The 16393-nt window shown below is 35.6% G+C and overlaps 1 protein-coding gene across 3 annotated transcripts in view; it reads right to left on the bottom strand.

The window, feature by feature from the left end:
- Nucleotides 1-16393, bottom strand: part of LOC140165999 (synaptotagmin-12-like) — a 283434-nt gene that overhangs the window by 173960 nt on the left and 93081 nt on the right. Inside the window, exon 1 of one of the 3 annotated variants that reach the window (XM_072189362.1) lies at nucleotides 7665-8167. The exons of the other annotated variants lie outside the window; for them this stretch is intronic. Within the exon in view, the coding sequence (XP_072045463.1) occupies nucleotides 7665-7679 (15 nt within the window). The 5' untranslated portion in view covers nucleotides 7680-8167. Of the gene's footprint in view, nucleotides 1-7664; nucleotides 8168-16393 lie in introns of those variants that run through there. 3 annotated transcript variants of the gene reach the window in all.

Raw genomic sequence — 16393 nt, forward strand, 5'->3', positions numbered from 1 at the left:
TTTTACTAGTAGTGTACAAGGATTATTTTTCTTCGTACCACCCACTTTTCCCAAGCTCATGATTCGGTGATAACACAACCTTTGCTGCTCCTCAATATGTACTTATTATCGTCTAAATGAACATGCCTTTGCAATGGAAAATGTCCATACATACATCAACCTGGTCAGTGTCCTTCTCTACCGGCTGTTAAAGTGTGGTGTAAATCAATATTTCAAGTTTGCAAAAACATTGAACCTCTACAGAACTTCAAGGGTATTCCTAAAAGTACCTACGGTGTACCTCTTAGGTACACAGCTGCAAACGCGAAATGTATGTTGTATATTGTAAGTTTGCTTAGATAACCGGGTATATCATTTGTGCACTGAACGGTATTCTGGTTGTCGAATATGTGGTATACTCCAAAGGATTAAGTAGCGGTAGCAATGGCCTGGATTAGCTCAAAATATCTTAGAAGCATTATTTGAACGGTTGAACTTGGGTAAACATCTTTCAGAGACAATTGTTTAGGACACTTACATTTTGCTGTATTGAGATATTTTACTTTCCAAAACAGGTATAAATCAGAATCATCAGAATCATCATTTGGCTGCGGGGCAGGCAACCACAATATGTGGCAAATGCGACTATCTGTTCTGCTTGAATGCCATCATCATACACAAGCACATGTTGAATGTAGGTTACGTAAGTGTGGACGTCACTGTCTTCTTTTGACATGAGCTGGTAGGTAGAGAGCATATCTTTCAGACTCCTCTACCGGAAGACGAAAGATGTGCCTCCGGAATATCAGCTAGCTCAGTATTGGTTATGGTATACATGTAAGCCAGGACTCGTCAACTGAAATTTGTAGGGCATATACTCCGCTTGCCTGACGATGAGCCAGTAAAAGAGTATGCAATGTATGTCCCAACTTATGGCAAGAGGAAACCCGGGCGTCAACGAATCTTGTTCTGGAAATACATCCAGTGTCTTTTGGGGATATGGACAGCATGCTGAGCAATGGCTGAAGACCGATGTAGCTGGAGAAAACTTGTAGTCGTCTGTTCCGCAGCCGAAGGATGATGATGATATGCTAGCATTAATATTTAGTATATCCTGAAGCAAGAGGTATCCTAAGGCGTTGAATTTTCACTTCTATTACTACCAAAGGTTTCCATACAGATTTGTAGCTTTATATCACGGACTCAAAAGGCTTCTAGCAATCCCTTCGGATCGTTTATATGCTTAATTCTGACAGTTTACTTCTTGGATTACTTTAAGAGACTTTTAAAACAGTTTGAAGTCACTGAATAATGCAAGATTGCCTTTTCACATATGTGGGAAGTTTAACAATAGCGAGAGTTCATTCCATTTCACATCATTGTCATCTACTAAGATGAACGTCTTTAAGCAATAAGAAACAAAATGTCTTAGTTGGTGATATTTTACATCACGGGATTAAATGAAAACGTGGTTCAGCATTGATGTCTTAAAGTCTTTCAAATCTTAAGCATAAGCTCAAAATGCTAGCTTAAAATATATTCATCAACTTGATTTAGGGAGAACGTCCTGGATTAGTTCAAAATCTTGTCAAATCTCTAAATAGCATAGTTTTCAGCCTTTAAGCATGGAAGAAAGAGATAAGAAGGAACCACAACGAACGCATTCACTTTGTCCACTCCCTTTACCGACATTTAGTTGACATTGTTATTCATGAGGATTTACTTTGATCAATACCCCGCGTTAAATAGGTGATTGGTATTGTATTCCATGTATTTGCATGTCTTCTGGAGCGTATGTGAAGGATGATTTGAACTAATGACCTTCCGTGCAAGCACCCTATAGGATTTTCTCTGGTGACTTGATCATCGGTCATTGATGGCCTACATCTTTTTCTTCCATTTTGCCCAATTTTTCCGAACTTTGATGACTTTTTTCTCAGAGTTGGCAGTCTTTGGCACTGAAACGAGTTAGCTAGTTACGATTATACACATATAAACTATTAAATTAAACAGGTTTTATGTACCGGACTCAACCGGAACATTGTGCATTATTTCAGAACATTTTACATCTATTTTTCATCGAAAAAGTCACCAAAATCTTACCTTATTTGCTAAAGATGAAACTCAGCAAAAACCGGCCGATTTTGATTACCTTTTCGATGTTTTATAGGACATTTTCTACACAACACGATCAAGAAAACAGTTTGACTGTAGATCCCAAAACAAAGCTACTATACATGTTCAGAGCATCAGTGAAATTCCATAATCTTACTTCTGGGTAGCGTTTGTTTGTTCGTGGATGGGTTTGTTATAAATTTTTTCCAGTAATGATTTCGCCAAGCATAGATCGCGGTAAATGGATCATACATGAAAGGAAGTACCATTGATAGCTTTTCTTTTCATGCGTCAATAGATAAGCGGATTAAAATTTGGCCGATCGAAGTCGTTGTGGTTCCTTCTCATCTCTTTCTTCCATGCTTTAAGTAAACACCATTCAAAGGAAATTTCTCTAGGACACAAACATCTTGCGGATTATCATGTCAATTATTGCAGATTTGCCGTAGTTAGAAGCTGAGAACATCCAGAATACTAATATTGCTATATAATTCAGTCGGTTTATATATATATATATATATGCCAGGACTTAATATTGTAATACTGTTATGATAAACGTTATTGGTCACATGAAGGGCAAAACATGCGTATTGTGGTTTATTGCGCACGCTCTTCCTAAAAATCATCCGGTACGCAACTACAACTGTCACGTTAAGCTACATACAAAGCAACCATCTTGTCCGTTCGCGAGGTCTTGATCAAACCGGAAAATCATGGCTTACAAGATCAATTAGGTGGTCAATGGTTATTTTTAGCTGTCTTCATCCCAGGCCAGTGCTAATGGTCAGTGCTCCATCATGCGTCCCTGGGCATGCTGGGAAAACGACTCTGTGTTGATGTACTTTATATCTTCACAAAGTGCTCTAGTAAAATTGTCCAATAATGCATCTCTTTTAGTCTACGTGTAGCGCGAGTTTCATTACCCAAAGCCATAATAATTTGTTGATATTGTCGTCCATTAACCTCTATTCCACTTCGAGTGTTTCCAGCTTTTAAAGTTTTTAAAGGATCATGTGTCTTTTCCGATGGATATGATGTCAATTTTCTAATCTCAGATAATTTAAAGCCTCATACAATTTGATTTTTAAACAGGAACATGTGTCTAATTTGTTTCATTGAAAATTAGTGACAATTATTTGCGTCTGCGGAGTATCTCAGGAATAGTTTTAAAATTGCTATCATTTCTCAGGGTTTTTTTTTTCGTTTTTTGTTTTGTTTTGTTCTGTTTTGTTTTTATGCTTTTTTTTTTTTTTTTTTTGTCTTTGTTTTTGTTATTGTTTTTTTTTGCATTGTATATTATGTTCCAGGTCATAAGATACAAATTGTGAAAGTAATATCCTTTGTAAATGTCACTGTATCTTGACATTTGTGTTATGTCTTATAATCAAGTTTAGACAATAACTGGAAAACGGATCGTGTCCTATATCTGAATAGAATTACTTGCTTTACGAAATAAATTGTTTTAATAATAAGCTATTTGAAAGATAAAAGGTCTACCCACCATCTGCAATCCATGGACGTCCATACATCCCACACAAATACACCCCTACTTAATGTGATAGTCACATAGTCAAACGAGGATGTCCATGTACTGAAATTATCCGCCCAACCGTGGACGTCTCAGACGTTTTACTATCCAAGCGAGGGGTCTACCGCTATACCGGCAAATATGTTCATGGATAAAATGGCTTTTTACGTACTTATATGCCTCGCTGTGGCTTTGTACAACCGAGGACCTCCTTGGTTGGAATATTTATGCATTTATCGTATTATCCTGGTCAACATACATGGTTGAAGGGGAAAAAATAACGCTACGTACACCGAACTAGATCTTACATATACTAAACCACGATAATAATCTGGATCAAGTATGTATACCAGTATACGTTAAAAAGTATAGAGTATTTTCGATTGGATACTATATATTGCCCGTAACTATTAGATGTAGACTACAAACAACTTAAGCAGTTCGTAGACAGGAAGTGGGTGTCTCTGCGATAAAACGGGACACACGTATAAGGTGTTCCGAAGTTACAGTTACATTAAGATGTAAATAATCTAGGTTATACACTTCATGAAACGTTGTTCTTTCAACCTATTTTTGTTTACATAGATGATCTAAAATACACCAAAAACAGTGGCGAATGAAGGTAGATTTGCTATACAGCAATAATGGAATGGGGTGTTTCTACGCATTTGTGACTCATCCACATGATAGAAAGTGACACTTGAAACTAGAAGCACAAATGCATGGAAATATCAAGGGGCTAGTGCAAGAAGACCACATCTGCAATAGCTGCCATGTGTTATAAGTTTATATATGTACAATATAACATGCAGACATTTCTATATGGCAGCTATTGCAGATAGGACCATCTTCACAAACCCCTCGATTATATTGAGTGATTTCACATACACATTTCAGAATCGACCTTGACTGTTAGATGCATAAAGCAAACATCTTCACATCGGAGGCACGAAATAGATGCATCTTTAATGAGAATGGAGCATTGCGATAGTGTTTCAATTGTATTACTTCTTTAATGGAAACGAGAATAATATGGATAAGGTGACTCTAAAGCTGTCTTCCCGTTCCTCGAAACTTCAGATGTTTTTGTTTTCATTTTTGCAATCTACGGTTTAGTTGGAAGAGGATGAGAAAAGGGAGGTGAATGAGGAAGAGAATGAATAGTGGCGGGTATTTAAAATAAATAGACTCGGATTCTGCCTGAATCTTATTTGGATATGTTATGTAATGATTATGATTTTTAAAAAATACAGAGAAAACCTGCAGGATTTCATTTGCATTATACTTATATGCATTGTGTGGACGTACAGAAAATACAGGAAACGATTACGCACTTATAATAGAGTCGTATTTGACAGGTGTTTCAAACGTAATTTACTGACCGTCAGTTGAACTATCAGGGCTTCCGATATAAACAGCTTTTACTTATGGTGTTTCATCCACAAACCATTGCTTGAAACAAGGCCAGATATTTGGCCATTTAAGGTTTTCAAGCATATTTCTATATATGTGAAATAAAGAAGTTTCCCAATCTTCTTTAGCATAATACCGTATTGAAACGTAATACCACAATGCAAAAAACATTGCTATGATCCTAGTGTGGTATAAAATGTGGGCTAAAATATATTATACAATGTAGAAAACCAGTAGAGTAATTTCAAATGGATTTGAAACATTGCCCTTGACTATTAGCTATTAGCAGAAACAGGGTTTGGTTTCCATAAAGGAGGCACGCACTTCGAAAACAAATATTTTCCTAAGCATCCTAGGTATTGTACAAGGATTCTACGGACCACAACTTTTCGGCGATTACAAAACCTTATGCTCCTCAATATGTAATTACTATCATCTTATCATCTTAAATGGACGTGTTTTTAATCCATACATACATCAACACGGTCAGTGTCCTTCTCTATAGACGAATCCAACGAGCCAAGTCATGGTCAGGATTTGGTCGGCCATTTTTGGGTCCCCGCAGCACCTAACTGGTGTTGTGACTGCCCAATTGGGTGGATTAAAGCCGCTTAAAAATCAATATTAGATTCTTTTGTGTTGTAAACTGTCATCTTTCTTTTGTCTGACGTGTAACACAGGTGATAGAATGCAGTTTAAAATACCCTCCAAGGCCGCATCATTTCACATTTTGGGTGAAATGGAGCCGACGGGGACCCAGCTAATGGCTGCCATTGAGGTGTAGGAATGCGTGAAATTGGATTCGTTTATTGCTGCTGAAATAAAGTTTGCTTTAATCAATATTTCTAGCTTGCAATAAAATTACACCTCTCATGCATCTGCAGGGTATTCATATAACCACCAATAGTGAATTACCCCTTAATGAATAACCATTATTCCAAAACGGTTGATTGTATTCCAAATTTGAGATATGTAGTCGAAGCAGAATTTATTTTTAAGCATTATGACACCTCATTTGTTGCAATGAACCCAATATTGATACCGCAGCATATTTTTGAATGAACGTAACTCAAGATTTGAAAGTTGCAGTAAATTCCTATAACCTTGTACTGAGTATCTATTCGCCACTTGCACGGTTCCGCCATTATGCACTATATGCGGGGAGAGCCTCGAACTGGCAGCATACATGAAAGGAAGAATTACGTAACCTTACACAGAATGTTATGACTGGTTCAATTCCCATTCATGTATGCTGCCAGTTCGAGGCTCTCCCTGCACATAGTGCATAATGGCGGAACCGTGCAAGTGGCGAATTGAAGGAAATCTGTTCAGCTCTCATTGGATTATCCGTTTTGTTTCATGCATTTGGAGGGATCTAAACATGTAATCAATATTCACATAATGTCAACTTAAAACATTCAGATTGCATTTTTTCTCACCAACAAGGTTCTAAATGGCCTACAATAATTGCAACTTGTCCTTTCAGTGGTAAATCTAGATTCAAAATTTGCTGATTGGGATGTGTTACTTACATATTGTACCCTTCCACTGCTTGTGACTTTCTTGGGCCTAGAAATCGTAAAAACTGTCATGGGATTAAGTTAACAATGACCACTGATGTGAATAATGACATATTTTATTGATTATCACATGTTTTCAATTTCACGAAATAAGAAGAAGAATCCAATGAGAGCCAAAAACATATCCTTCCATCGATACTGCATACAGGGCAATATGATTTTGCTGCAAATTTCAAATCTTGGGTTACTTTCATTAAAATGTACGCTGTGACATCAATATTGGGACCATTGCAACAAATGAGGTGTCATAACATGCAGAAATATATTCTGCTTTGAATGCATATTTCAAATTTGGCATACGATTAACCATTTTGGAATACTGGTCATTCATTACGGGGGTGATTACCTATTAGCAGGTGTTTCGGTACCTACGGAATACCAAATATCTGGTGTGCTACAAATAAAAGCACAGTAATGGTGCTTTATAACAATGACTTCAGAAGTTTTAAACAAACTAAGGAAATAGTGATTCAACAAGTATGCCCAGCATGTGCTCGCATCAGCGCTCGAAATAAGGCGCGTCCTTGCGTCAAATATCCGTGAAAGTAGGCGCGGACCCGCAAATTTCCTAAGGTACAAATTGAACCATGCAAAGAGCAGGAAATCCTAGTTTTAATGTTCCACTGGAAAATCTGGTTCACATAATAGGTCCAGCTCCCTGAGTACAGTTTAATTTTAGTTTCCCATTAAGTTTTCAACCCGGGTTTTCAATTTTCTACAAGCTACGTACCGTGATCCCCGTAGTTAATTCTCTCTTTTGAAATTTCAAAGGCATGGGTCCGGGGTCGGACCCTTGAAGATTGACGAGGACCCTTGAAATTTCAAAGGCAAGGGTCCAGAGGACCCTTGGATTTTTCTTCTTATTTCGAGGCCTGGCTCGCATGATGGTACGTAAAAGGAAATTGAAAATATAGTTCAAAGTTGACTCATTGCTTGGGTTGGAGCAATGTACTATTAAGTGTGTGGAAACCATAAACGACTCCACTAATGTTTTGGTATGTAAATTGATAATATAAACCAATTAGCAGAGAGGCATGGTATACACTTACCTTGCTACTATCCATGAGTAGTAGCGATTCTCAAAATGTCCGTATAGAGATACCAATTTAGACGTCCTCTCTAAATTACTAATTGCAATTAAGAAGCAATCACCAATTCTCATATCCGTATTTCCACTAGAATTATACTCCATGCATGCCTCACTAGATAAGATTATTTCCTCATAAAAAGTGCATGATGATGAATGTGCAGGGATGTTAGTAAATTCCAATTATCGAAAGTGGAAGTTTTCAGCTATTGTAGCATTTGTTTCCTTTGGCGTGGTGTATGAAGCAATGTGTATAAAAAGTGACACTGTGTAAACGCGGGAGCCGTCCTCATTTATAGGGCTCTTCGTATGTATGCTAAACCGACTTTCCCGCCCGTTACGATAAGCACAGTAGAATATATAATACACACGGTCTGTGTTTTATTTATGTATTGCAGCTAGCTTTCATTTTAATAACGTGCTTTTGCTGTGAGTTCGTACGTCCATATGAGTGGAGTAGCTTAGTGTATTTTCTTGTCTGTACTTGCACACATATACGGCAGAGTTAATGCCTGGTTCGCTGAAACAGGTTGTCCGTAGTCAGCGCTTTTTCATATTAACTATATACATTCATCCATATAAGTGAGGTCTCTAGAGTACGAATTTAAACCTTAAGACTTATCCTGTTTGTACTCGTTGCTTTTACGTATTCACTAATACCAAATTAAAATAATGGAAAATATTAATACTGATTTTAAATATTTTTTGGATCTCACTGATTCGCGCTGCTTGCATGGTTAGGGCTAACCTACATTCAGATTGTAACCATATATCGATTTCTAACAGAGTGTAAAGGCCTTATGTTGGACATAGTTTCACTTTTTTATAATAATAAGAGAGCTTTTTAGAAGCATTAATGAAATTTGTTTTGATGTTTTGATTTTTATCATACCGTTATAAAAGGATCACTACAATATAAGGCGTAAAACCATGTGATAGAAAGTTTGGGCTTTTCTTTGTCGCGAATCTGAAATAAATTGGTTTGACGCCACGCATTATGTGTCAATACGCTCTGCTTTGGATTGTACACCTCTAGGTTCCACACTTATTTGATCAATGAGAATAAAGAACATAGAAAACGAGCTGGAAATCGAATCAATGTATCTCATTTCCATATTACATCACTATAGACCATAATAGCCTCATCCAAATGGCATAGTCCAATAAACTCAATTAAACAATCATTGTGCAAAATTTGGCCTCAAGTTGCAGAGTATGAGTTTTTGTACACAAAGTTTCAAAGGTCATTCAATGAATGTACAAATGTATTGGGGGTAAAAGAACAGTGTCCTGATAGATGCGCATGCTGTGGATCCTGGTGCATGTCGACATCGTACTGATTTCTATAACCGTGTTGAATATTCATAAACACGGCTAGACTATATTTTACCACACATGTATTGCAAATTATTCAGTTCACTTTCACCTCTATTTGTATTAAAGGGATACTACTATAAATACTGTTCTCTTTTAACACTACTACTACAAATTATTCTTAGTCTTCTTCTTCGTCGTCAACTTTTCTTATACCTCTATTTCTTCTACTTCAATGTTCTTTGTTCTTTGCCCGGTGCTCAATCTCGCCGATTAATTCGATTTCTATTTTAACACTACAACTACAAATTATGCTTATAACTTTTTCTTATACCTTTATTTCTTCTTCTTCCCTTGTCAGGGCCGGATTTACCGTAGGGCCAGATGGGCCCGGGCCCAGGACCCCCAAATTTTGGGGCCCCCCCAAAATTGCCCTATGCAGTGTGCATCTTCCATTTTCGCCGAAAAACACCATGTTTTGGGCCAAAATTGCATAATTGTGCGCGCTTTGCGTGCATTTACCTATTATATAGCAAAATTCAGCTTTGCAATTTGGGGCTAAAATTGTATAAAATTTAAATATTTTCTCCCGCTTCGGGTGCAAATGTCCTAGTAAAATCTAAAAACTTGGCCACTTGTGTGCACATAGTTTCCTGACGGTGCGTTTGGGGCCTCCAAATTTTGGCCTGGCCTAGGGCCCCAAAAAGGTAAATCCGGCCCTGTCCCTTGTCTTTGTCTTTTTCTTCTTTTTTAAAACCGAAATTCATGTCCTTTTTTCCGTATCCGCAAGTTCAGTTGTGTCAGTTGTGACCAGTGGCTTAAGTGCCCGGTGCTCAATCTCACCGATTAATTCGCCGGCGTGCCCGGAACCCAAGACGTTGACCTAAGCCTATGCAACTATGCTGAAAATAATACACTTTTGCGATATACACTAACAAAATGTGTGTATGCCCGATAAAAAGCCATGTTCAGTCACCCGATCATCGGCCCAACTCCTGTATTTCACGCAACACTTCCTGCAACACTTGATAACAATACCCTAACAAATTACTGAGTGCGTTGGTTAATGACGGCAATTTTTACTTGATAACATTAACCCACTCTCTGGGGAAAACCCGACAGTTTTATACATTTTATGAATTTTTATACCTTTGCCGTTGAAGTCTTTATAAAACTTCATTTCTCAAACTGATAGCTTTTACGTTACGACCACGCACAAAAGTATATACCAAGTTTGACATTTAGAACCAAAATATATTTTAACATAATTCAATCGCTAGTTTTCAACAATTTGTAACGTATTTTTTACCCAAACCAAAAGTGTTTTCCAATAACTGGTCTTTTAACTAGATAATACATAACTGTGATTTTGTACTGCATGAGAAAATATTAAAACTTTTGTTCTTAAAGGGACGTATTTTCGTGCATAATTTACTGCTCACTATAATAGATTTTCGCGTTCACTTCGACTTCTAGATGAATGAAAAACCACAGATCAAGACAATGGCAAGATGATGCGAAGTTGATGTCTATATAATTAATCTCGAAGACGCAACCAATGATACGCGTCTTGAAACTACAGGACGCAGGGGAGTCGTCGAAATGCTCCGAGACGACGTTGACCTAATCGGCGAGATTGAGCACCGAGTCCTATAAGTTGTATCTAATTGAAAAATAATAGAAAATGACTGGTGATGACTACGGCGACAACGAAAAAGAAGACGAAGACATGTAATGCCCGTTAGATTCATTCAGAAAAGCAACCTATTTTTATCATTTTTAATTTGTGAACATAATACCATCATAATTATAATACCATTAATATCCATTTGATCTGACTGAAGATATTGTCCTATCAAAATGCCCCATCACACATATTGTTAACTACAGATATACACCAGGTACAAAAGGAAACTAGTCAGTTGTAGTCATCCTTGCTTCTTAACAACCTGATTCTCCAAACCCTCAAATCCCCAAATCAAAAGTTGTAATTTTAACGATTCAATTGTGCATGTTACATTGGGTGCTTTATTGATTGGTCCGTGGTGCTTGTGTGCAATACAACGATGCGTTCCCATTGAAAATAGTTGAAATTGCAACTTTTGAGTTTGGGGTTTGAGGGTTTGGAGGCGCATATCTTGGTCAATTCTTGCTCGATTCTGACAATCAAAGTGTCAAGTAAGAAAGCAAAAGGCCAATTAACAAATGTATATTTCAGAATAATCCAGGTTGTTGAACAGCAAGGATGACTATAACTGACGAGTTTCTTTTTGTGTCTGGTGTATAGAGTGTCTTTAACATTCCTACTATCCAGTGAATTTGAATTTGAATGACACATCATGAGCGCAAATTATGGCCCCCACTATTACACACAGTCATTTGAAGGTTATCTGCGCACTATCACGTTTAACAAACTAGGTGGATTGAACCATCCAACCACACAACCGCTGCTTCGTAGGATGAGATGGTTATCATTCATTATCTAAAACAATATATTATTGAAAAATAACACTTTGCAGATGTGCAAAAGTTCATTCTAAAAATCATATACTTTGAAAACTTGCTTGATTTATTGTTGTTAATGAGTTTAGTACGTTTTACAAAGGTGTTGTTGTTTAAGCCCTCTTTTCAACATAAATCAAGAACCACAGGTACTACAAAAGTATATCTGTAATATTTGAATTCTTCTACACGCTCGCTATGAAATGATCAATGTAATTTTTGCCAAAGCTCATTACCATTCGCAAGATGCTGTGAATTACCAAATCGCAACAGTTTAGAATAGTTGCTAAGCTTACCATTCATACTATCCAGTGAATTTGAATTTGAATAACGCATGCTGAGCGCAAATTATGGCCCCCACTATTACACACAGTCATTTGGAGGTTATCTGCGCACTATCACGTTTAACAAACTAGGTGGAGTGAACCATACAAGCACACAACCGCTGGTTCGTAGGATGAGATGGTTAAGCATTTCCATACTGAGCCGCGTAATCGGTCTGTGATGCTTCAAAAATAGTGTGATCTTTGTTGAAGCCTGTTTTGTTTTAAAATAATCAAATGTAAGCCTTCGTCTGTCTCTTTCTTTCTTCTTGATGCACAATCGAAACATGATGACTTTACATTTTAAAAAATTCGAAAAACCACTTTTATTCTTTATTGCTCACAATTCTTTCAAGAAGAACGAATATAGCAAATTTGACTTTGTTTGACAAAATCCTACACACGACTTTTCAATATTGAAATGAACTTTTGTCTTTTAGTTTGCTAAGATCTAACATCGTTCATTGACGTTGCTTACAATAATATACAACACGCTCGTATTACAGTTATACAATCTCACTCCAGCTCAAAAAGTCCTTTTACAATGTGTATACATCACTTACATCATCATCTGACTTTATATTTAGAATTTATATTTACTTACATGTTTGACAAGCTATTCAATTCTTTGATAACTTGGAGCTACACCGATATGAACGGTAAAAGCATTGAATTTCTTGACTCGTTGAAGTTGTTGCATTTACAAATTTTCAACAGATGGCGTCCTGATGGTAAACGACATTGCCTGTGCCTTTCAGCATATGAAGAGCTTTGTTGCAAAAGCCCTTACATCTACCTTTGATATTTTGAGAAAAACGGGGTTCTTTTTTTATTGTGCAAGTATAACTTGTTTGATTTGATTCCATTTGGGTTCAGATAAATTGTTAATGAATAGAAACTAAAAGAATAGGTTTGGTACAATTTTCAAGCCTTCCTATTTATTTTATTATTTATTTTATGTCGCGCCTTTTGTAGATGTAAGGGCTTTTGAAACCCTCTTTGCAATCAAATTTGAGTCCATTTGTATGCACTACTTTATGTAACTTAACTAATGCTTTCAAAAGCAAAAAGAAAAATTGAAATATCTCATTTACTTTTTATATTATGAATTTTTAATTAAATCCGGTAAAATGACATTTTTGAGCATTTCCAAAGCTACAGCCTTCGTTAAAAACAATGGTTTTTTTTTCAAACATAGTGACCCCAAAACAGTTCCTTTTGGTTTTAATAGTTAAAAACCATCCAAGGCTCTATTATACATCAAAAAATAATTTTCCTGAAACTTTATATTCATTTTAAGTTCATATTTCCGGAAATTCCCAAACGGGAAATATACGATATCTCCGGAAGGGAAGGTGGTATGAAGGTCAAACAACCCCCGAAATGTGTATTTTTACCCACACTATAAATTCATGTCAATAACTCAATTTCAGCCAAAAGTGGATGTAATGGGTTTTGCAACAGAGCTCTTATGCTTTCAGTTGCATGGCTATACTGCTGTGTTCAATTTGAACCTCTTCATCATCGCTTCGTCAATAAAACGTGTATTTCAGATAAGCATAAGCTTATTCATATAGTGTTTAAACCAAGTAATATTAATATTAAATTTATAAACACTAATAAAGGTAATAAAATAAATAAACTAAATATTGGTAATGTAATGCGTGATGTTGAGAAACAAACTAATGAGAAATTAATTACAAAATGGTGTTCAAGTTTACATAGTCAATACTTTTCCAAAAAGACCTTTATTTTTTAGTTCTTTGGGGAAAATGTATATCTTCAATGCGAAAGGTCAAAATTTGTGATGGTTGACTTATTCTCCCAGCTACATAAGTACATATTCTTAGATTTCATTAGATTTACAAAGTTTACTTCAATACAAAGATATAATTTATGAATTTCACAGGAAGTTGAATGACATATGTCTTGATCATGTTGATGATGCAACTCAATTGGATATTGATAAATTATCTGATGAATTTTGTGAATTACTTATCGCACCAGGTGTTAAAATAGGCATATCAAGAAAAAAAAATTAGACAAACTAATAATAACAGAATTAACAAATCTCCATTTAAATAACAAACCTTGGTTTGATCTGAAGTGCAGACAAAAACGTGCTGATTTTATGAAACTGAAAAATAAATTGTCAGAAACAAAACCAAACTAAAGTTGAAGACTTAAACTAAAAACATTGTCAACGAATTTATTAAGTACTGTCCACACACTGTAATTTCACTCATAACAAGATTGTTCAATGTTATCCCAGATACTATTCCTGGGTCCTGGTATATATAATCCCAATTTATAAAAAATAAAGGTGCTACAAATGACCCAAACAACTATCGGGGTATCACACTTCTAAGCTGTATTTGTAAGATTTTCACCACATACACATATTACTAATTACATTGAAGGTGTTGGTATCATTGGTGAAGAACAAACCGAGTTCTGAGAAAACTATTCTACATTTTACCATGTTTACCATGTATTCACACTTCATGCTATTATTGACATGTATTTAATCAAAACCGAAAATGTGCCTTTGTTGATTACAAAAAAGCTTTTGATCTTGTAAATAGATCCTCATTATGGCCGTAGCCAATTTCTAATGGTATTAATGGTAAAGTAATAACTGTTTATTTATAATATGTATTCTACTATATATACCAGCAAACAATAAAACGCATTTTTAAATGCGTTTAAAAAAAATAATAACATTAAATGTTTTAAAAAAATATTTTTAAAACGTTTTCAAAATGTCATTATAAAATATGCAAACATTTTTGGCCAAATATTTTGTCAACAACTTTAAGTGTAAATAACAATATGTTAGAATATTTGAGTCAGTTTTTGAATGTTATGATAACGTTTATACCCTTTATATACCCTTCATATAACCTGACATTAAACATTTTTCTGGCAACCTTTTCTAACCTTTTGCGAATGATGTCGAAAATGTTTTGTGTTTGCTGGGTAGGCCAATTCATGTGTCAAGCTAAATAACTCTTTCTCTAGTGTACAGGGTGTATCAAAACTTTGGTACCGGTCTATGTGACATTTTCAAAAATATATCAAAAATATAAATTGGCTAATTAATATAGTTTTTGTACTATTAATAGAAAGGGACATATGTTAACTTATTGATCTAATAATCTGAAGATAACAGGTTGATGCATCTGGGAGCTATTGTCATTTAAACGAAGATCGACGTAATCATGGTTTTACTTACACAACATAAGATGGATAGGTTCACTGCTTGAACTATTTATTGCATACATGCTCTTCTATAGCTCACCTCAGTCTACATAACATAAAATTGCTTTACACATGCTTATAGAAAGATAGTTCCTGACTTCCCTGACTAACGACTCTGGCAGTGTGAGGTGAAGCCTTATCTTGAATGAACCTAACACCTGGGATGGATCCATGTTGTAACTGCCCATATCAAATTATTGAAACATTGCAAGTTATAGCAAGTTTGCATGGGACACTCCTTGCTCTTGGAAACTAAATCTTCTAAATGGTCTTCTAAATCTTCTCTGCACTTCTCCGTAGCTTCGTGTCGACCAGTAATTCTTTACTATGAATGTTCGCTAAAGTGTGGAATACTATGGAGTCATTCCAATAACTTTTACCAGGTCTAACCTACACTGTCTACAGTCTATAGCCATTCTGCCACACCATCTACCTAGTAATCTCAATGCATCTTATACTACAATTTAAATTACCGGCCTGGAAGGTGTTGATACACAAACTTCTTTCACCCCACAACATTATTCAAGCCAATAATATTACTCTCAACCAATAAATATTGATTAGAACATTTATATGCGTATTATGAATGAAGAAATAGTCAAGGAAGAAAATAAACATTTCCATGATTTTCAACATACAAGGTATTTGTAGTAAAATAGAGCTTTGAAAATTGTACTTTCCTTTAGAATCATGTAACTTTCGAACAGAATGTGCTATCTTTATGATCTAAAATTCTTAGAGAAGATAAAACTACTATAATTACCAATATTTTAACAATTTATCCCAAATTGGTATAGCAAATAGTACAAATATTCAGTAAGAATGAGAAGTCCTCGGTACCAATCATTTTAATACACCCTGTATTCAGTTGTAATGTTGGAGTTCGTCAAGGCGAAAACTTTTATCTCGGGGTAGTTTTTTATTACATGTATATTGAAAAAAAAACCTTGTTCAAGGATCAAATGACCTTAACAAAATGGTAATCAATAGTTAAGCGACGATGAAATTAAAATATGGCTAAATTATATGTCTTATTATATGGCGATGATACAATATTTATCCGATAATGAACAAGATCTTCAAAATACACTCAATTCTCTTTACAGTTATTGTCAAACGTGGAATCTTACTGTTAATCCAAGCAAAACAAAAGTTGTATTTTCTTGTGGGAAGATCAGAAGAAAACTATTATTCCACCATGGTAATGAGAACCTAATTGTGTGTGATGATTATAATTATCTCGGGGTAGTTTGTAATTATATGGGAACATTAAAAAAAAGTATTAACAAGC

The sequence above is a fragment of the Amphiura filiformis genome, chromosome 12, assembly GCF_039555335.1.
Source record: "Amphiura filiformis chromosome 12, Afil_fr2py, whole genome shotgun sequence".
Lineage (NCBI taxonomy): Eukaryota > Metazoa > Echinodermata > Ophiuroidea > Amphilepidida > Amphiuridae > Amphiura > Amphiura filiformis.